At 34.4% G+C, this 23,582-nt stretch overlaps 1 protein-coding gene across 1 annotated transcript in view; it reads right to left on the bottom strand.

The window, feature by feature from the left end:
* Positions 1 to 4,144: 4,144 nt before the first annotated feature.
* Positions 4,145 to 23,582, bottom strand: part of LOC140051965 (NACHT and WD repeat domain-containing protein 2-like) — a 50,953-nt gene continuing 31,515 nt past the window's right edge. The window contains exons 8-21 of the mRNA XM_072097323.1: positions 21,757 to 23,035; positions 20,994 to 21,148; positions 20,433 to 20,741; positions 19,647 to 19,880; positions 18,459 to 19,048; positions 17,524 to 17,626; positions 16,268 to 16,347; positions 14,743 to 15,010; positions 13,828 to 13,986; positions 12,540 to 12,712; positions 12,003 to 12,251; positions 11,223 to 11,418; positions 10,812 to 11,033; positions 4,145 to 9,058 (exon numbers count right to left, since the gene is read on the bottom strand). Of these exons, the coding sequence (XP_071953424.1) occupies positions 8,823 to 9,058; positions 10,812 to 11,033; positions 11,223 to 11,418; positions 12,003 to 12,251; positions 12,540 to 12,712; positions 13,828 to 13,986; positions 14,743 to 15,010; positions 16,268 to 16,347; positions 17,524 to 17,626; positions 18,459 to 19,048; positions 19,647 to 19,880; positions 20,433 to 20,741; positions 20,994 to 21,148; positions 21,757 to 23,035 (4,253 nt within the window). The 3' untranslated portion in view covers positions 4,145 to 8,822. The remainder of the gene's footprint in view (positions 9,059 to 10,811; positions 11,034 to 11,222; positions 11,419 to 12,002; positions 12,252 to 12,539; positions 12,713 to 13,827; positions 13,987 to 14,742; positions 15,011 to 16,267; positions 16,348 to 17,523; positions 17,627 to 18,458; positions 19,049 to 19,646; positions 19,881 to 20,432; positions 20,742 to 20,993; positions 21,149 to 21,756; positions 23,036 to 23,582) is intronic.

The raw sequence follows: 23,582 nt of genomic DNA, 5'->3' as shown, positions 1-23,582 counted from the left end.
GGGCCCTGGATAACAGGCTGAACAGATAGGTACGATGAGAGGGCCCTGGATGACAGGCTAAACAGATAGGTACGATGAGAGGGGCCCTGGATGACAGGCTAAACAGATAGGTACGATGAGAGGGGCCCTGGATGACAGGCTAAACAGATAGGTACGATGAGAGGGCCCTGGATGACAGGCTAAACAGATAGGTACGATGAGAGGGGCCCTGGATGACAGGCTAAACAGATAGGTACGATGAGAGGGGCCCTGGATGACAGGCTAAACAGATAGGTACGATGAGAGGGGCCCTGGATGACAGGTTAAACAGATAGGTACGATGAGAGGGGCCCTGGATGACAGGCTAAACAGATAGGTACGATGAGAGGGGCCCTGGATGACAGGTTAAACAGATAGGTACGATGAGAGGGGCCCTGGATGACAGGCTAAACAGATAAGTACGATGAGAGGGCCCTGGATGACAGTTAAAACGGATAGGTACGATGAGAGGGGCCCTGGATAACAGGCTAAACAGATAGGTACGATGAGAGGGCCCTGGATGACAGTTAAAACGGATAGGTACGATGAGAGGGGCCCTGGATGACAGGCTAAACAGATAGGTACGATGAGAGGGCCCTGGATGACAGGCTAAACAGATAGGTACGATGAGAGGGCCCTGGATGACAGTTAAAACGGATAGGTACGATGGGAGGGTCCTTGAATGGCAGTGTCCAAACAGACAGGTACGGTGAGAGGGGCTCTGGAAGACAGTGTTTAAACGGACAGGTACGATGAGAGGGGCCATGGATGACAGTGGCGTGTCCAAACGGATAGGTACGATGGGAGGGGCATTGAATGACAATGTCCAAACGGACAGGTACGATTAGAGGGACCCTGGAATACTGGATGACAGTAGTGACATGTCCAAACGGGAAAGTTACAATGAGAGGGGCCGTGGCATGTAAAAACGGATACGTACAATGAAAGCGCCCAAAACAGACAGGTACGATTAGAGGGGCCCTGGATGACAGTAGTGGCATATCCAAACGGATAGGTACGGTGAGAGGGGCCCAGGAAGACAGTGTCCAAACGGACAGGTACGATGAGAGTGGCCCTGAATGGCAGTGTAGCGGCATGTTCAAGCGGATGATGGGTACGATGGGAGGGGCCCTGAATGACAGTGTCCAAACGGACAGGTACGATGAGAGAGGCCCTGGAAGACAGTGTCCAAACGGACAGGTACGATGAGAGGGCCCTGGGTGACAGTAGTGGCATGTCTACACGGATAGGTACGGTGAGAGGGCCCTGGATGACAGTAGTGGCATGTCCAAACAGACAGGTACAATGAGAATGGCCCTAGATGACAGTGTCCAAACGAACAGGTACGATGAGAGAGGCCCTGGAAGACAGTGTCCAAACGAACAGGTACGATGAGAGAGGCCCTGGAAGACAGTGTCCAAACGAACAGGTACGATGAGAGGGGCCCAGGGTGATAGAAGTGGCATGTCCAAACGGATAGGTACGGTGAGAGGGGCCCTGGATGACAGTGTCCAAACGGGCAGGTACGATGAGAGGGGCCCTGGATGATAGTAGTGACGTGTCCAAACGGATAGGTACGGTGAGAGGGGCCCTGGATGACAGTGTCCAAACGGACAGGTACGATGAGAGAGGCTCTGGATGATAGTAGTGGTGTGTCCAAACGAATAGGTACGATGAGAGGGGCCCTTGGTGACAGTAGTGGCATGTCCAAGCGGATAGGTACGGTGAGAGGGACCCTGGATGACAGTGTCCAAACGGACAGGTACGATGAGAGGGGCTCTGGATGACAGTGTCCAAACGGACAGGTACGATGAGATGGGCCATGAATGACAGTAGTGGCGTGTCCTAACGGATAGATGGTACGATGGGAGATATTGAGGATCTGCATCTGCATATAAACATGGATACTCTTCCTCAAAGTATCCCAATCATGAAACCTGCATGAAAACGATACATAAAATAAATAAACTTTAGAATCTGTAAATATTTAAATACAAGATTATTTAGAAGATGATTTTTTTCTTTGCCGATCCCGCCTCTTCCAATCTAATAATAAAAATAGAGACATATTTCCTCGAAGAGCCCCAAACTCGAAAATATTGATTTTGATCCCTTTGACGCATAAAATAAATGAATTCAATTTAGAATGGAATACAAGACCTTTAGTAGTTTAAAAAAATGTATTGCTCAATTCAACGGATTTAAGAGATACTTTAATAGATGCAATTTCAACGAAATTTAATTAATTCACTTTTATAATTTAACTTTGAGGATAATAAACAAAGTATTCCTGATCATACTGACCTTTCTTTATAAAATCAAAAGTCTTATATAATAATTGTTTTTTTAAGGCATTATACGTTATAGTTCATAACGAATAGGCATATTAATTCAGATGTTTCCTGTTTTAATTTAAATATTAAACGAAAAGGTATCTAATTTGTCAGATTTGACCCACTGAAAAATAAATGTATAGGCCTAACTATAGGATGAAATAAATCAGTGAGCCTAATGGCGACTAGAACTCGGAACCATGCTTAACTTGACCCACTGTCATTACAACATTAAGCTATTTGATAGTACGAAATGCTATGTTTTCGGAAGATTGAATTCGGCAAATTCGGTCGGCAAAATGAAGATATAGAAAACTTGGTTTAGCAAAACTGGATTCCAATAAAGCAATAAGTTAACGCCATGAATTTTCGGTGGCAAACTGGCTTCAGTGACAAACTGGATTCAATGGCAGACATAATTCGACAACCTTGCTTTGGTGACAAACCACTTCAGTTGTAAACTGAATTAGACAAAATGGATTCGGTGACGAACTTGCTTCAGTGGCAAACATGATAAGAAAAAAAAATATTTCGGTGACAAACTGGCTTCAGAGTGGCAAACTGGATTAGACAAGCTTGCTTCAGTGGCAAACTGGATTAGACAAGCTTGCTTCAGTGGCAAACTGGATTAGCCACACATTATTCGGGGACAAACTGGCTTCAGTGGCAGACATAATTCGACAACCTTGCTTTGGTGACAAACAGACTTCAGTAAACTGAATTAGACAAAATGGATTCGGTGACGAACTGGCTTCAGTGGCAAACATGATTCGAAAAAAAATATTTCGGTGGCAAACTGGCTTCAGTGGCAAACTGGATTAGACAAGCTTGCTTCAGTGGCAAACTGGATTAGACAAGCTTGCTTCAGTGGCAAACTGGATTAGCCACACATTATTCGGTGATAAACTGGCTTCAGTGGAAAACATAAATCGACAACCTGGCTTCGGTTACAAACAGACTTCAGTGGCAAACTGGATTAGACAAACTGGAGTCGACAAACTGGCTTTGATGACCAACTTGAGTCGATAAACTGGCTTCGGTGACAAACTGGCTTCAGTGGCAAACTGGAGTCGACAAACTGGCTTTGATGACAAATTTGAGTCGACAAACTGGCTATGGTGACAAACTGGAGTCGACACACTGGCTTCAGTGATAAACTGGCTTCTGTGGCAAACTGGAGTCGACAAACTGGCTTCGGTGATAAACTGGTGCCAGTGACAAACTGGAGTCAAGAAATTGGCTTCAGTGACAAACTGGAGTCGAGAAACTGAATTCAATGACAAACTGGCTTCAGTGATCAACTGGCATCAACAAACTGGCTTCAGTGGCAAACTTGAGTCGACAAACTGGCTTCGGTGGAAAACTATTCGGTTAACTGGCTATGGTGACAAACTAGCTTCAGTGACAAACTGGAGTCAATAAACTGGCTTCAGTGACAAACTGGAGTCAACAAACTGGCTTCAGTGTCAAACTAGAGTCAACAAACTGGCTTCAGTGTCAAACTAGAGTCAACAAACTGGCTTCAGTGGCAAACTGGAATCATAAAACTGGCCTCGGTGACAAACTGGCTTCACTGCCAAACTTGAGTCGACACACTGGCTTCGGTGACAAACTGGAGTGAACAAACTGGCTTCGGTGACAAACAGGAGTCGACAAACTGGCTATGGTGGCAAACTGGATTCGATAAACTGGAGTTTAGACAAATTTAGTTGAATAGTTATCTGTAGAAATTATTATATCTTTCATACTTGTACTTAAAAAGAAAACACTGCAGATGATTTTAATGTCCTTGCTTCTATTTTATTGCACCGGACACCCCGCGTGACACATATAAACATAAATACTTAATACCCATATTGTTCAAATTTTACATGCAGGTGTTGTAAACTTAAAATTGTTCTGTGCAATGAATTAAATATGAATACAATAAAGCAACGGAAAGAGGGGAAAAATAATATAGATATCTGACTCAAACTAACAAAACTTACACTAATATATCATACCAGTACACAGTGGATTAACTAAATATTTGAGGCTACAATGTACGCATCGAACCTAAAGCAGGACTCCCATTGGTGTGAAGTAAAATATTATCAAAACAGTAAAACATTTCATTTCAATACAACACACTTTTAAAATTACTAAAATGCCAACCGTTAACTAATGACCAGGGATATTGGCAAGTAAGTTTGGTCTAATAAAAAATCCCACGCAGGGTAGATTATTAGGGTTTTTATCTTTATCTAAACTACACGTAAAGTATCTAAATTCAGGTTGAAAATACACCTTAATTATCATTATACATTGTTTAATGGTTTTAGAATTTAATATTTGTCAGAGCTTAGGGTGTAAATGTATATATTTACTGAATTCACTCGCACAATATAGTTGTGCCTTAAAACCCTGTTAATAACAATCTATTAAGGTTGAAAGAAGAAAAGGAACCCTACATTAAACAGTTTAAAATACAATATAGGCATATAATTAAATCTAATATTTTTAATATTATACATTTATAAGGAATTTTAACACACACACATAGATTTGAGAATAACACTACTTTCAGGAAAAATATTATTAAAAATACAGATAATTATATAGTAATTATTATTATTATTTTAAAAGGTAAAGTTAAAAAAAGATACAGTAAATGGGAAATGCATTAGGGGGTATTTTTAGGGTTATGATTGGTTATAAAATACATGGGATAATCAGCTGTACTATTATTTAGAAGAAGCCTACCATTTCTGGCATATTACTTTATGCTTTACTTTGTGCTAATTAACATCAATTTTTTACTACGATAACAATTTTTTTTGTATACTCTCGAAGGTTCACATTAGGATTTGAACCCAGTCCTTTCTACATACAGTAGACTACAGCATCTAATTACATATCAGCCTCATAAAATATCTTATACATACATTTACAACATTTACTTAATTTATTCAAATAATTGTTATTTAACATTTTTAAATGTATTATATAAATGTTAAATTTAATAATTGTTTTAAAATAAAATATACTACATGTACTCTAGCAATAATTATATTAATTATAAAATAATTATAAAATTAATAAGATTGTTAGAATGTAGAACAGAAAAAATGTGCTTATTTATTCTTATTAGCTTTGTCCACTATAACAATTATGTTATTTTTACAAACGCTTTAACAAACTTAAGGGTGGTGAAAATTTGAAAGGTAACTACAACAAATAACACAATATTATTACATAATCACTGTCATAATGACATGAGCTCATGGAACAAAACACTCATTCCTACCCTGTTCGACAACTAGGCCTATCACAGATTCTTGTCTGCTATGAAATGTTACATTTTCATCTCATATAAAAAGCCTATTGTGTTGCAATTTTGTATCTTATACAAATGCGAAACTATCTTTTAAGCTATCATACAGATACACCTGTTGCTTTTAAATTTACAGAACAATTTGTATTAATATTAATATCAATTATTATTAGAATTATTATAATACACAAAATGAGAAAATACACACACATAGGCCTATTAATATCAACCATTAACATATTCTTAATTAACATAAATACTATTTTCAATACTATATATTTGATCCACAATCTTTATATACACATTTTTATATAAAAACTTGTTAAAACCTCTCTGACACTTTGTTCAAATAACTGTCAATAACACATTTTTTTACTTTTAATTAGCAAGTGTTAAAAACTTAATTTCATTTACACACATTATTTTTAAAATTATCTTTACCTGATAACAGAATTCTTCTTTATAATAAATCTTATTGTAATACTATATTGAAAGTAATTATTCAATATAGTGAAGTTAGTAAGTGAATTTTTCACATGACAAGCATGAGTTGTCTATTATAATACAGTAGATAACATTTAACCATTTAACAAATTAACAAAATTACTTTAAAATGTGTAGAACTGCTTCAGGATACACTACCAGTAGGATAAAAACATACATATTATTCCATAAAATCAAATTTAAATATAACAAAAAATAAGATATATTAGTACTCTCTTGATAATACCATACAAAAGAGGTACAGTCAACTTTTCCCATCATGTACACCACCTGTACACCACCTGTACACCACATGTACACCACCTGTACACCACATGTACTGAACAATAGCGATTCGGGCCACTAGGAGAACGAGACAAGATATTATTAATCTACGCATTCATGTAAGCTTAGTATACACCCTTTGGCTCATTATCTAAACTGTATTTGTTCATTTTAACATTCGTCCTTCATCTACCTTTCAAAACAAAAGTTTTTTTCTTATATCATACTGGCCTCAATATAAAAGATTCATGAATGAGATAATTTAGTGATAGCTACTTATCATCTGGTAAATTAAGACTACCGTGCCCATTCTGATATATTGTTGTTGTATATAAGCCCATTGGCCAAATGTTTAAAGCTCTGTCTACACTATCAAACTTTAGGTGACAAAAACGTGTGATGTACCCAAATATGGTAGTGATATGCTTAAATATGGTAGGGATACACTATCATCATGTCCATATATGGGCACATCATATGTTGTTGTAACACAAAGTTTGATAGTGTAGACAGAGCTTAAGGGGTAGCGCTTACATTTGAGTAAAGTATTACTATTACAATTGAAAGACATTTCCTTATTAATGTGTTCAAATAAATTAAAGTCATTGACAATTTTTAAGGAATTTTAATTTGAGATACTAAACAAAAGAATATTATTAAAATAAAATTACTACATGTAGTTTTTAAAAAGCAAAATAATAATAGCACCGGCTATATTTCAAAATTTCATAAAATAAAATTAATAAATAACTATTAAACTATAACTAAAAACTTAAAGCTGCTTTCACATGGAACAAACATCACCACTACTGTGTGTCCTGTGCGTAGCACCATTAAAAAAACATCCTTTAAAATTTGGTTTAAATTTTCCTAAATAAAACATGTAATAATAATAATAGCACAACTAATATTGCACCAAAATAAAAATAAATTAATAAAGTGAAAAATATTTCATTATGTTTGTTTTATATATATTGGAATTGGTCTTTAAACATTATTAAAAAAAGAATGACTTACTTGGACCAAATATAAATTTAATATTGTCAATCATGTACAATTATATTAAAGTCCAATATAAATCACAGTCATTAAATGTACAATTTTCTACACAAACTTTTGGTGGAATGGAATAAACGGAATAAAATCTGTTATTATGAATGTCACGCCTAATAACAATAAATATCCATAATTTTACATATACTGTTACTAAAATACCTTAATTTGGAATTATTAGTGTGAAATGTGGGAAAGAAGAAAACTGAATATTTTAAGCTTTTAAGAATCGTTTCACTAGGAATGCTAATAAATATTGCACCATAGCACGTCTGATTTTAATATTATGAAAAAGATTTCAAAAATTCTAATTCATGAAATTAAAATATATGTTTTCAAAATTAACTTATTTAAAACAAACTATGTTCTAATTTAGTATAAAATCTATAAAAATTAATTTCTTTTTTCTTACAGAGCTATGCAGGTTGTAAAAGTTGGTTTTAAAATGTTTTGGATTGCTCCGAAATATAGTTTAATAAGTTCCAAAGACTACTAACCTCTTGTTATAGTTGCTTAATTATGTTAGTGCTGTATGACAACTTTTTTTAGTAAGAACATACAAGGAAAATACACACACAAGCTTCAACCGATGTCGGTATAATAGAAAGACCAATGTTTTGGGTACAGGTTGTATTTTACAAATTAGCAAGTAGCCAATACACCAACTACGTATGTACAATATTATGCTGCTGTTCAACAGTGTCCTGCCTACATAACCAGGGTAATCATGGATCACATCACTGAATCATAATTATCAACAGTACTCCTTTATCATGATTACCTAAACAATCTCATAGTTTCTGGGCGTTTCAAGAGTTGAATTTTCAATTTGTTTGTTCAAACGTGCCAGAGCATCGATGTGTCCATGTGAACAAGATCATGATTCTACATGCCACATGTTAGGGTACATCGTATGTTCCTAAATGTCACATGTTAGGGTACATCGTATGTTCCTACATGCCACATGTTAGGATACATCGTATGTTCCTACATGTCACATGTTAGGATACATCATATGTTCCTACATGTCACATGATAGGATACGTCAGATGTTCTTACATGTCACATGTTAGGGTACATCGTATGTTCCTACATGTCACATGTTAGGGTACATCATTTCCACATCTAAAATTCCTCTTCCCTGCTAAAATGAATTCTTCCAAACATAATGGTTGCTCTTCTTCTCTTTGCTATTCTTTTGTTCATCTCTTTATTCTTATTCAAGTAGTATTCATATTGACATTGGTAAAGTTATCATTCAAAAATAACAAAGCTATGGTAATGGCAACCTGAAAATAGGCATGGGCATTGTGGCTGATTTTCATCAACATTATGATCTAGAGAATCTTACAAACACCCGACCTCTTGTTCTTGGCCTTTCCTGGACTTGAATTTCCATCGCTGTAACTCTGGTGACGATTCTTTGAATGCTTTTTCTTATCTGATGGTTCATTTACCGACGATGTCGATTTGCGAGTGATTTTTGGCATCCGAATGGATGACGACTTCTTCTCTAGTGGTGGAGGTTTATTCATTGGTACAGTGATTGGCGAGGTGGTCGAGCTGGAGGAGTCTGTCAAATAAACACACATATATTTTTATCAATACAATGCATTATTATCTGTTCTTCTTTTACTGTACACAAGATTTGGGGGTTTTTTTTGGCAGCCATTTCGAAATTTGGCCGCCATCTTGGAATTGGGTTACCTGAGCAAAATGGCTTGACCAGCATCTATTACAGTGACCTCAGAAACCCCTGAATTGACACCTCATTTGTTCATTTCTGATTTTTACAGTCTGATATATGGCATTTCCTTTTTTCTGGCGGCCATCTTGGATTTTGGCCGCCATCTTGGAAAATCGGACCCGATCAAGTGGGTTCCACGGATAAAATCACTAGATAGGTCGAAAGGAAACTCCATGCCAAATTTGGTACTTTTGTCTGGCCGGTAACGTTAATCCTGAAAATTGTTGCTAAGCGACCTGACTACAATGCATTATTATCTGTTCTTCTTTTACATTTTACATTTTCATGTACATTTTTCAAGATAATTAGTTTTTATATTATGTTTAAAATTGTATTGTATCTATGATTTTAAGGTCATGAAAACAAATTTCATGTATGTAATATTATGCGACAATAAATTGAATCTTGAATCTTTGTTCTACTTTCCTATATTCCATGCAGCTTATGACTGATTTCTTACAAGAATAATGAAAAGCGAAAACAGAATGTTAATTTGTATTTATATAAATTTTTGTTTAATGAATTCAAACATGTACTACAAATGGAGAGAGGCATTATATACCAATAGATAAAAGTTTTGGTCCTCTCTCCTTCATCTTTTTTTTGTGTAATGTCTTATACCATATGGACAATTGTCTGAAATAAAAGTTGAATTGAATTAAGCCGATTTTCTACTAGCCGAATATGTTCACGCGTATAACAGCGTCAGGTTATACGTATGCATAGATAGGGATTTGGAAGATCGAAACATGAATACGCATGCCGACGCTTTCTCTTCGTGCGAATAAATTTGCCTAGTGTAAAATCGGCTTTATATTTCTTGTTTCTAATCTTATTGTGCTATCATTAGCCATGGTATAGGAATAGTGCTTTCAGAAAGCTTGGCACTTTCTGGATGTTTTGATTTAGCTTTCTGCTTTTTCTATTTGTATCTCTATTGAAATTCAGCCAATGATACTCATGGCATTATTATGTTTTCAGTAGATTTGCTTTGGATGAATATTATCATATAATGACTATAATATTCCAAAAATAACAAGGGATAAAAAAAACTAGAGGAAACTCATCAAAGAATTAAATGAAGCAGCTGAAGCAAAAAAAAAAAACATTCTCATCAGAACAGCATTAAGTCAGTAAGTCAGTTTAAATTACTTACTGCATTATGTTTTAATATTCCAAAAAAATGTGTACATACACTAACACTTAATGATTAATGGAATTAGTTCAGGCTAGTGCCTATTTGCTTCCATGTCTAGTCTTAACAATTTGTCAAGTCTCGAATTAAATGTGTTGTCTGAGGGGGATTGAATAACTGACTCGGGCAGGGCATTCCAATGCTTAATTAATCTGTTAAAAAAAGTTATTTCTGCACTAGAGATTTGCTTTAAGTTAGGACGATAAAGCTTCAGACTGTGATCAAGAGTTCTGTTGTTATGAGAGATGTGAAGAAGTCTTTTGGGTTTATATCATCGACACCTTTTAGAATCTTGAAGGTCTCTATTAAGTCTCCACGTAATCTTCATATCTTCAGTAGTTGGAGGTACAAATATATATATTTGAAAACAGTCAAATAACCTACCGTCTTTCAGGTCTATATTCACTTGGCTCTGGGATTCGATTTCAGCTGCTGTGCTGTTATGTAAGCAGAGTAGCGGAGCGCAACCACCCTCTTCCACGCGTACCAGGATGTGTTCAGCATTGAACGTCATTTTCAGCTCAAGTACAGGAACATGTAGGTAGAAAGCAGTCACCATAACGCCATGTTGGATTGACCAAACTCGTAAGGTTCCATCTCTTGAGCCTGAAAAACAAGATAGGTTTATTTCTGTGATGCAAGATCTATTTAATGTTTAATGATGTGTTTTTATGTATTGGTGTGTGTATAACTCTGCCTTTATAGTTATCTTATTTATTATTACTAATTATAGTAAATTTTGGTGCAGATATTTAAAAAAAAACCTAAAATCTAAATGGCACCCTCACAACATACCTGAAACTGCCAGCGTTCCATCACTGGTCATCTTTACACTTGTCACAATGTCTTGGTGACCCTCCAAAGTTTTCTCCGTCTCTCCTGTTGATAAATTCCAGACAATAAGAAGTTTGTCGCTGGAGCCAGAGACTACATGTCGGTTGTGATTGGCAACAGCCACACATGTGACCATCTCATCGTGACCAGCAAGAATCTATAGAACAATTAAAAAGAAAAATAATCAGTTATCTGTGCAGACTAGATAGATGTTTAATGGCAGAAAAATCATATGATCTTTTGGCAACTTCTATCTGTCTGTCTGTCTGTCTATCTGTCTATCTATCTATCTATCTATCTATCTATCTATCTATCTATCTATCTATCTATCTAGGCATAGTTCATCCATATGTTGAATGAAGCCCTTCTCATAACATTTCCATTTCTGTCTAATTCTTGCTGTCCTAGTCCATGAAGCCGTTCCAATGTATGTTGTTAGATCATCTCTCCACCTTCTTTTCTGTCTTCCTCCTTTCCTCTTTCCTACCCTTGGTTGCTAATCTGTTAATCTCTAAGTCCATCTATTATCTTAAAATCTAGACACATGCCCAGCCTATCTCCATTTTGACCGTCTTACTTTCTCCATTATATCTGTAACACCTGTCTTTTTGTATGATTTACAGAAATAATATTACGGATCCTTATTTTTACGTTAATGAGACCAGTAGCTTTGGGTTAGGGCTACAAATTGAAATCGACAATTCAAATAAGACTGTTTAAGCAAAATAATTATTTCACTACCTGAGTTAGCTTGCCACTCTTTGTTTCCCAAATTTTCAGTGACATGTCCTCGGAACCTGTGATTGTGAACTGTGTATCCTTCGTAATCGTTATACAGGTGATCTTCTCTAAATGGTTGATGGTCTTGACAGACTCACCATTGTCAAGGAACCAGATCTTCATAAGTTCATTGCCATCACCACTTATGGCAAATTGGTTATCAGGGGTCAGAGTGACAAGTTCTGATGGACCAACGTACGACATCAAAACCTAAATAAAAAAAGGAAAGAAAAAAGATATTTACAAAATTAAGATTGGTACTGTAATGAGCACATGCATCTGAATAACAAAACAATTATAAAATAATAAGATTGCAAAGAAAATTCCTGTGAGCATCATGTGATCTTCTTTTCTACTTCAATTTAGACTTTTAAACATTTCCTTGCATTATTTACTATAAGCATAATATTTTCTCATAATATAAAGCATTATTAAATGGAAAGTTATTCCATAATAATAGTTACCACATTCAAATCACAATATCATGTATTATCTTACCTGGCTAGACTCCGCTTCCCAGAGTTTCAATCGGTTTCCTACATCAGCACTGAGGATGCGTTGGTTATCAGTTGCTATCATTACACTAGAGATAGTGTTCTCATGTTCTGTGAAATTCACTGTATACTTCTGCTTTACAATGTGCCAAATCTTGACAGTTTTATCTTCAGACCCTGTAAATGTACAAACAGAAAATTTGTTTTTTTTATTTTTACCATTTTTAATGATGGTGATCCATCCAGCAATTGCTGATCATTAGGGACCCTCAGAGGTTCACAAGACAAACATATACACAAGATGCTCTACATAAACAATTATTATTATTACTTTGGGAGTGGGGTTGATGTATACATTAAACTAATGAGTGAAAAACAACTTTAAAACAATACAACGATAACACAATTACTGTATACATAAACATAACAAATAAAACTAAAGCTTGTTGTGAAAAAAAAACAGGATTTTATTGAAATTCAATTAAAATTTTAATGCAAACAGTAAATTTGTTACAGTGAGTTACTCTTCCTCTTTATTCAAACAACCATTTTTGTATTTTTAACTTATTGAATACTAAAGAATCAGATTTTGTTATAATCAATAATAATTCAAACATGTAACTTTAATTAATTTATATTTACTTAGTTTTTTTTATAACATGGTTGACCATGCCGATATATTATTGGATGTGAAGGCCATCGCTAAATTGATTGTTTTCTATTTAAGATTCACTCTATAATAATTTTGTTGTCTAATGACAGATAAGAACTTGATACAGTACTAGAAAATACTAAATGATATGCACGGTTGACCGTTCAAATAGCCACTTTGTGCAAAGTCATTGCATTCAGTCCAGTTTTATTTTTATTAATTTGTTGACAAAATGCCGTGCGGTCCAAGAAACAGAACAGAACATATTGAAAAATAAAAAGACATGAATAACTAAATCATAGCTAAACTTAAAAAAAAAGCAAAACAAAACAAAAACTATTTACAAGCAACAATACAATATTATAAATTGCATGCAGTGTGAATGGGGTTTCAGGTAAAAACATGACATAAAGGGTCTTTCACACCTGTTCCGGCACGGTTCCGGTCCGGCGCCGGCAAATTCAACCGAAAGTCAATGTTTCGTTTTTACGCGGCTACGACCATATGCGATTGGCGCATGTTCGTGTGGAGAGTCGTGAAAATGAAACTTTGCCGTTCGATTCGCCGGACAGCAACCGTGCCGGAACAGGTGTGAAAGGCCCTTAAGATGTGTGCTGAAATATTAATAAAACATACAAACCTGATACAACATAATTACAATCATCTGAAATAGCAACACAAGTAATGCTCTCTAAGTGTTCATCTAGCGTCTGAAACATTGTATTAGATTCCAAGTTCCATAGTTTCAGTGTGCAATCTGTTCCACCAGTCACGGCAAATGAATTTTCTTTTGAAATTGCTAATAAAAAAAAATATTGTATAAAACCTTACACCTGAATTAAATTATGCTAGCAATTAGGTATGATTCTAGAAGGATTTAAATAGTGCTTGGCAAGGTAAAAACTTTAAACAGCTGATTTAAATTGAGTATGAAAAATGAAGAGGATAATAATAATAATAATAATATATACGAATTTGTAAAGCGCCAATTCCAGCAACAAGTGATCAAAGGCGCTGTGGACTTAGATGTTACATCTTTTCAACAACATTCTTCTCCCCTAAGGGTCACATTGTGTCATTAAGTCTGTCCACGACAGTGTGTGCGTATGAACTAGTACACCGGAAGGAGAAGCAGGACATTCATTATATGTTTTATGTTGTCAATGTAATTAATTTACGCTGCGTTCTACCCCATCTGTCTTGTTTAATTTTAGGTACAATCAATGTTATGCTTGGCAATACAACAACTGATCTAATTTTACCTTTTTTGTCTCATGTGCAATAGGTACTCTCAATCTAATAAATTTTAATCACTTTTTTGCTGTGGTTGATTTTCCCTTTGTTTTTGTATGTCTATTTTGTGTTTGAATGTTTTTTGGATAAATTGTTATTTCTTAATGTATTGATATTTTTTTATGTTAATTTTTTGATTTTTTTTTATACAATTTATGTAAATGCAATACTTTCAGCTCCTGCTGCTTTTTGTATAAATATGTTTTTTTTATACCAAAATAAATAAATAAAGAAGTAAAAAAGAAATTAGTTAGTAGCCTACCAATACAAGTGACTTCGCCGTCATGAAGACTACTGATTTGATGTTTCTTTTCAGGTTTGATGAAGTTACGGACATGCACTTGGTTGTCGTGGCCGGCAGATATCAAGAAGTAGTCCTTATCTGTTATCAGAACATCACACACAGGTCCTGTATGTTCTGTGAATGTTTGCACCAACTCAGTAGTTTTCATGTTAAATACATGTACTTTACAATCAATAGTTCCAACTGCAACATACGTTGAATCGGATGATATGCTGATAGACGTTATCTAATGTAGTAGAATGGAATAAAGGAAGATATGTATTACTTTGTTTTGTGAATACTATGCAAATAGGAAAGATTAGATGCTTTGGAGAATAATGGACATGTGCAGTTAATGACTTTTCCGCATATTATATTGTACAAAATCATTCAAAAATTAATTTGTGTGAAAATAAATGTATCTATACAAAAACAAATTACATTTCTGTAAAATAATAACAATAATATAATAATAAATTTCTGTCAAATTGAGACATAATACAGTAGTAATTCCTAATATGAATAAATCAACGTTGATATTATGTTGTAAAATGAATTATAGTACAATGAATTTGTCAGTAAAAAATTGATCAATTAATAAATTTATTAATCATAAGATTAAAATCCAATTATAAGTGAATGTTTATTTAGCCATGAACTTATAAAATGATTAATTACAATTAATAGAATCATGATTTATTCACAAAAGCCTAATAATCCCCCAAATTAATCATTCTATTTCACACCATAGTTTCAACACTTATTTTGTGCCATTATCATTATACCCAGATCCTGTCTATTTGATAAATTGCCACTATGAGCAATTGTTGGTCTTGTTTTCAAATTTACCTATGCTCTGAAATTGTGAGGTTGAATTAGTAGAGAGAAATTGATAAATTAGCATACGGAAATAAATTAAGTAGTATGATTCACAAAGCCGTGGTAAATGCGTAGTGGACAAGATCTACTTTAAAATAATAATAAATTGGTTTCTTCTTCATGCATTTCACACATGAGACACTTAACGTCGCATCTGCCGGACCTTGCAATGAGAGTAAAACATTTTAAAAGACAAGACGGCATAATACTTGAAACAAATGCGATTTCTTACCACTGTGTTATACTAATTTTCAGAGAGATAAACAAAACCAAATATCTCATAACGAGATGATTAAAAATGTGCAGTCATAGCGATATAAGATCACACAATTTTCAACCGTCGAAGGTGTTGAAAACAGTACTTAATTTTTCACTTAACTTCACACAATGTACATGAGTTGACAAAAGAATTATATTCAACGAAGGGGTAAGAAAACACATCATTTTGATTCAACTTTGTTACTTATATTTAGTTTTCACTCTATTACGTCAAGCTGTGTAGATTTTTCAGACAATGTATTTTTATATTCTGTTTGTAAAGACATAAAATATTTCAAACTTCCACGACTATTTTAGTATTATTTGTGTTTTGTATTGTTTTTTAATGCATCATTCAAAGACTCACTTTGGTTTCATGTCCTTCCAAAGAGTGTACCCCACTTCCAGTTACCAGACAACTCACTTCTAGTTTGCAGTCATTGTAAGCTTTAATACAAAACAAGATGTAAACATGATGAGAAACTAAAACAAGGAATGAATGTTTTTCTCTGTTACAACAAGTCGGTAATCACCATGCAATCCCCTTTTCTATTCAGATGCTTAAATGGATTTATTTTTAAGATAGGCTCCTTTGTACAAATCAGTAATTTAGATGAAATAGCAAGTGTAAAAAAAGAAGAAAAACAGATAGTTGAAGCTTGATCTAAACAGAGTTGTTATCTAAGACCTTTGAAAGTGGCGGCTTCTTAAAATTAATTCTGTAGGTCTAAGCAGCTTTTTTTACACAAACCTTTCATTTTAAAATATATAATGTTTCTTTTAAAATGACCACTCTGTTTAATTTGCAGACAGTCTACATATTGAAGAAGGATATTAAAGTACATAAACGTTTGGGTGTGTGGCGCATTGTTTTGGACGTTCGACTACTGATTGTGAGATCGAGGTTCGAATCCAAGCTGCATTGTTTGTATCTCTACTTACGTTTGCCTCTCTCCACCCAGGTGTATAAATTGGAACCCGGTTTGATCAAGACACAACTTTTATGTTTCCATACGTGCTTGACTTTAAAAAATGATTGGGGTAATGGTAGTTCCAGTAGTCCACAAAAAACTTGGCTAAGTAACTATTGTGATTCTCTTATAATCTAAATTATTCACCTACAAAGTTTAAGTAGGCAATAGAGAAGCACAGACAACCATTATGAAAGGTCAATGAGTAATTAATTTGCAATTGAATAGCTTCAATTGGGGTCAGTCAGAAGACAAATGTGGTCAATGTGTGTGAGAAGGAGCATAAACAATTTCTAATAAGTAAAAACCAGATTGAAAGAAAAATAGCAATCAGACAATTCTATACATTGGCTATTTTAAACTTTAGGCAGAGAAAAAACTCTGGTGGATAATTATTGATGTTTGAACTTATTTTTAGTACAATATTAATACATTTTATTCAATTGAGTATCTAGTTTAACAAATGTTTATTTACTTATTCAAAAAACATTTAAACAAAATTAAATTTGTTTGGAGGATGATAATCTACCTTCAAATCTGGTTATTAGTGTATGTCAATGTACAGATGATTTTACAGGTTTTCTGTAAGGCTATTCATTTTCACAGCTATAAATGAAATGTATAAAATACTAGCTGAAACATAATGAAATACCTGACAATAAAAACGTGCTATCCTTAGATAATGTCATGCTTGTGATTGGTTTATTGTGCATCTCAATGGCATCAAGTAATGAATTGTCATCAAGGTTCCATGTCTGAAACAACGACATTGAAAACAAATTGCTAAATTGAAAAGACCATATAAAATTTTATAAAAAAACTTGGGTTAATGCTGTATACACTGTCTTGTTGCAGACACTATTTGTTGGAAATTGTTGTAACACATCAAATAATATGACAAACATATGGTACAATTATCAGAAATGTAATAAAATTTTAGTTTGCAAATGGAATAAGCAAATAAAATGTATTATCTACAATAATATTAATTCAATAAATTATAATATAATAGAATATAAAATGAAATGCAATAACTTCCAAATAAGGCTATGTCATAAAATGTAATGTTATGCATAGACAATAATGATATAGCTAAGGTATGTAATGCGATACAGCATTCAGTATTGTATTCAGGTGAAATAGATACTTAATGTGCGTAATGTGATAAAATATAACGTAATGCAATATACTATATTGTAATGTGATGAAATATCATTTAAATGCCATGGCCATTGTGGGTCCCCGGGTATTTCAAGCCTAATTCTAAGTACTGCATCTTACCAACAATTACTATATTTAGCCTAAAAATGTAATAAATAATGTTATTTAAAAATGTCTAATTAATATAGAAATGAAAATAGGATTGTTATTTTTATAATATAAAGCAATTCGAAGCAATACAATCTTTTAAAAAGGCATTTTAGATTTAGACTGGACATGCTATGAAGGACATGTGTATCAACATATTAATTCCGATTGTTTCCATTAAACACACAGGAAAACAGTCTCCAAATATAAATCACACTGTACTTTGTGGGGTCAATATTTAAATGAGCTCACTTTACAATACTGTATACACATACTAACCCTGAATGAAAAATCGAGAGAACAAGAGACGAGAACATCATCGTGCGTATTAATTCCCATTCCAACTATCGCCTTCTCATGCCCTTCCAGCTTATATTCAAACTTCCCAGTGTTCAGGTTGTAAACACGCACTGTAGCATCAGCCGACCCCGTAAACAGCCATTTAACATTGTGCGAGATTAACACGCACATGACTACATCCTTATGGTCCCGGAATGTGTGCACCTCTTTCATTGCCTCCGCATCCCAGAGTACTGCCACTTTGTCACATCCCATCAAAAGATACCGATCATCTTGAGACAAAATGTATGCTGTGACAGTCCCCCCAAGTGGCGGGAATTCCCCAATTTTTTCTTGCGATGCTATATGGTAAACAACCATCTTGTTTGCCTTTGTGAGACAGTATGCAAGCTGTGTGTCGTTGGAGATTTGAACTCGGGCTATATCCTCGTCACAGGTAAGGGTAGTGATGTGTTGTTGGCGTGGTGTGGGAAGCCATAGAGCTATCGGTTTTAGCAGAGGTCTTGTGAAAACATCACACCATGCCATGGCCTGTTTAACAAGATCTTGTAACGCATGTGGGTAATCACCTAAAACAAATCATAGTATTTAAATTCTAAAAATCTACCATTACCTTCGTTTGCAAGGTAACCTTAAAGAAAATATATTCACTTACATTTAACAATATAGTATATAATTAATTATGTTTAGTAACCCCTCATTTGTGACAACCATATTTTTAGCTTTTCCATGAAATGAATGAGGGGCAACGTATGCTTTAACACTACAGCCAGCTGTCCCATTAATAGGGTTTCGACTGTATTTTAAATTAGTTTATTTTTGTTTTTTATTGTAACATAAGAATAGGGAATTTAATCACTGTGGATTTAATACACAGAAAATTCTACAAATGAATAGTGTTATACCAAGTATTTCCGAGTCGCATCAGATAGGATTTGATCCCAAGACCTGGGATTGATCAAGCTACAACATTTCTCCCATCATGGACAGTGTTTGAAAAAAGTATTTGAAGTAGATCAGATATGCATGCTTGCACCAATGCTGTACCTTGTATGTGTAAGTAGACAAGAGTTTTAGATTTGAAATTATGTATATAATTTCCTCAATCTGTGGGACAACCTCTTTGAATTTAACAACTAACAAATTAATAATTCTGTTTTTACTAACGGTTCATTGGAAGGAGCCGCCCAATAAGCTCTGCTGCAAGTTGTAACGGATCCTCAGCCAGTGTACTTGCAGACGAGATGATAGCACTCCTAATCAGGTCAAGTTCTGAATCTATCGTCCATTTTAAAATTGTGTCAATGTCCTGTATAAGAGAGTAGACTGAAGTGGCATGTATCTTGGCAAGAAGAAACTCAAAATTACAGATGCTTGCTGATTTCAGTTGGTTAACATTTCCTGAGTAAAAGTGAAAAAAAAACAGTTTTCAAATGATTTAAATTACACATCTTAAGTTTAAACAAAAACGTTCCTTAAGATTTCATGTAAAAAATAAAACCTTTGACATACATTTTTAATACCATATTCAAATGGTACAAAAAAAAGGAGAGAAAAATCATGCTGAAGCATAACCGTGCAAATATTAATATTTCTTGAAAGAGTTTAGCATTTGGATTAAGTTATTATTTGGCCATACTATGGTTTTTTTTGTAATAAGCTGCTAGCTTAAAGACTGTTGACTTTGACTACCTATCAGCAAAGCATAAAACTTCAGTACACAATATTTGTTTTGAATATCATTACTAGTATTAACTTCTTCTCTAAAAGAAGGTCACACCATATTGGCCGAAATGTCTAGACATATTCTCAAGTTCTTTCATAGGAATAAAATCATTTTAGTGCAAGCATTTCTTTATTACTCTTTCCTCAACATAAAAAAAAACAATATCATGTTGTAATTAGTATACAAATATGTATATAATTTAAGTAGCTTTTAGATTGTCCACTTACCTGAATGAAGAAGGTGAAACCAAAGCTCACTAACACAGCGAAGATTGTACCGAGTCTGTCCGTAAATGAGAGGCTGTGGCGCCACCCCACGATTGATCGTAAGCACTTCATCTTCAGAAGCGTAACTGCTGGGTTTGTATGGCTTACCATTCAGCCACATATTCATGAACAAGCTGGCAAAGTCTTGGTGACACTCTACTTTGAGCGCTTTTGATGGGAAATACCGTTGAGTTGCCATCGAGGCAATGACAGTATTACACCATGTTAGAAGGCTTTTGTGGTCCATATGTCTTTCCTCCAGAAGAGATCCTAAAACAGTACAACAAATAGAATTAGCATTGATATAATCTTACTAAAAACATAGTACCCTGTATTCTATCAGAAGATGAAAAGCAATGTTAGCTTACCAAACAATTAAACCAGTAAGACATTGTGTCAAATTTGTTAATAAAGACTTTTTAAATTAAATCTCCAAGATTTTAAACTGGACTAATTTTTGCTTGAGTAACATAATGTGCACAGGTCTGCTGACAGCACTCACTAGTTTATCTGATATCTTACCTACGTCCCTCTTAAACCCTGCCCAAATTTGATATGGAAATCTGAGAGGAGAAGGCAAAGAATCTGGATAGATATAATGGAGTAGATTGTCATTACATGACAGTAAGTCAAGAAGTTCCAACTCTGTCACTCCGTTATGGCCACATGTGAGATACCTACAATACAAAAACATATTTTGTCAATAGGGTTATACTATTATTAATGCTTTGAATAATTTAATGAATTTGTTAATTAATATTATCATTCATTTTTTAAATAAATTCAAATCCAACAATTGTTACTGTTGTATAGAGTAGACTATATGTTGGAGAAAAAAACAAAAACACAAAAGCAAAATCACATTATAATGTACTACTAGGCTGAAGTCATTAAGATAGAGAATCTATTCAGAATGTAACTTTGATCCATTTCAGCCTCTGGAGATAGATTGAACTCAATTTATAAGTTTAATGTTTCCCAAGACTGTGCATGAATCTGCATCTTTGTCCATCTGTCTAGGCTCAAATCTCAGCCCTTTGGGCTATTAAGTATTGAGCAGCCTCTAGACACTGGAGCATGAAGATTTGCTATCAAATGAAGAAACTTGAATTTGGTGTTAATATGGAAAACAGACTTTCATTTTTACCAGATTTCTAATATATTTTTAATTTATTCATTTGTTTTTCCTATTTTAATGTTTAACCATTCATGTTTTACAGGAATACCTTTACATGAATTTTCATCTTAGACTGGATTTTGTTTGTTTTATAAAATAAATATTTACCTTAAAATTGTGGATGTTAAAAATTGTCCATGCTTCTCTTCCAGCATTACAAATAGTGCAGTTATAGCATCTGAGATTGATGATGTCGGATCTCTGCCATTTCCTGAAGAATTCAAGATCTGTGTCTCCTGGCAAAGAAGTTTGGCGTACAAAGGCAGTGGATTTCGAGCCAATGCACGAGTTAATATCTTAAACTGCTCATTCGGTAATACCCGGCCATTCTTGTGCAAGAAACATCTAACAATCTCAGACAATTCACGATCATTCATCGAAGTGACTTTAATGAAGTTCTTTTCTGGAATAAGATTCCGTAACTCCTTCAAAACTGGTGTGTTGCCATCCATAGATAAGACCACTGACACAGAGGCAGGAAAGTCGGTTGGTAGCCATTTAATATGCTTAGCATTAAGGTTTGATGTAATATCAGATGGAATGTCCAAAACAATCATTAGTGGTCTGTAGGTATTTGCTGCAGTTTTCACAAGATCAGTAAAGAATGCAAGAAGATCGGTTAAATCCTGTGGAATTCGGGTTTTACCTTTCGGTTTATAAACCTTCATAATTTGCTGACATATACTATAAAGAACACCATGAATTGTTTTACAATCAGTTGTAGCACCAAAGTAACGAATCACATTCACCACCGAGTCTCCTAACCACTCTGGTGATAATTTGATAATCTGCGAAAGAACGGCACTTTTACCAGATCCTGAATCTCCATACAAAACAATTGGTGAACTACTTGAGTTCTTATCAGCTGAATTTTCTTGCACAAGACTTTTTACCTGAGACATGATACTGTCTCGATTTATGAAAATCTCGCAATGTTTCTTTGCAATTTCCAAATGTTTCATAACCTCGTTCTGTAGTTTACGCATTTCATCTGGCCTTCGTTGGTAAGCGGCAACTTGATCTTTCAAGGCTTGTTTATCAATCATACCTTTAACAGTTGTTACAAATTTATTGCATAGTTGCTTGAGGTAAGTATTATGTTCCTCATTGTTCGGTGAAATTCCAACAGGTGTCCATTTCACAGAAAATTTCAGAATGTTTTCTGATGCAACTTTCGCAGGTATTCGCACCTCTTTTAACACTTTAATCTGTTCTTGTGCTTTTTTCAAAATTTTCGGTTTTGTGGCTTTTCGCAGATCAATGTAACTATGCATTTCTTGACTGTCAACAGACTGTGGCATTCCTTCCAAATTACGAAATATACAAATACATTTGTTTGCTGGGTCAGAGGTCAATGCCAGTGATTGGGTTAACTCACATTCCAAGGCTGTAAAAGAAAAAAATGTACAAAAAATAATTATCTTTCGGTATATTTAGTCACTCGTTGTATTAGGACAAATGTAAAAGCACATTTTAAAATAAGATAGTGATGCTTATTGCAATGGCAAAAATCAACCAGAACCAGTAATAGAACAAAGACCTGAATTTGGAAGGTATGCTATATTTGTTATCTTGGATTTTGTAATATTTTCAGTACTATTACTGTGCAATAAAGAAGTCAGATGAAATTCAAGACTTAACTACAGGTAATAAAATGTTACTGAATTCTCTGCACATATGTAAAGTACACTTAATGGTAAAATACATTACACGTTGATGATTTATCTTCACACGTGCTGCAAGGCTGCCAATAGCTAATAAATTCTAAGTTCACTTGCATAATACAAAAATAGACGCGAGTATGAATTATAAATTTAGTAGTAGTAAAACATAATAGATGTTCTTATAATGTTGGCAAATATTGCGATACTAATAAATAATTGTATTCTTGTGTGGATGTGCAGTCATTTAACCTTCACCAGATCCTCTATCAC

Source organism: Antedon mediterranea, chromosome 6, assembly GCF_964355755.1.
Source record: "Antedon mediterranea chromosome 6, ecAntMedi1.1, whole genome shotgun sequence".
NCBI lineage: Eukaryota > Metazoa > Echinodermata > Crinoidea > Comatulida > Antedonidae > Antedon > Antedon mediterranea.
The sequence above is the reverse complement of the archived record's forward strand: the minus strand, read 5'-3'. Positions and strand labels throughout refer to the sequence as shown.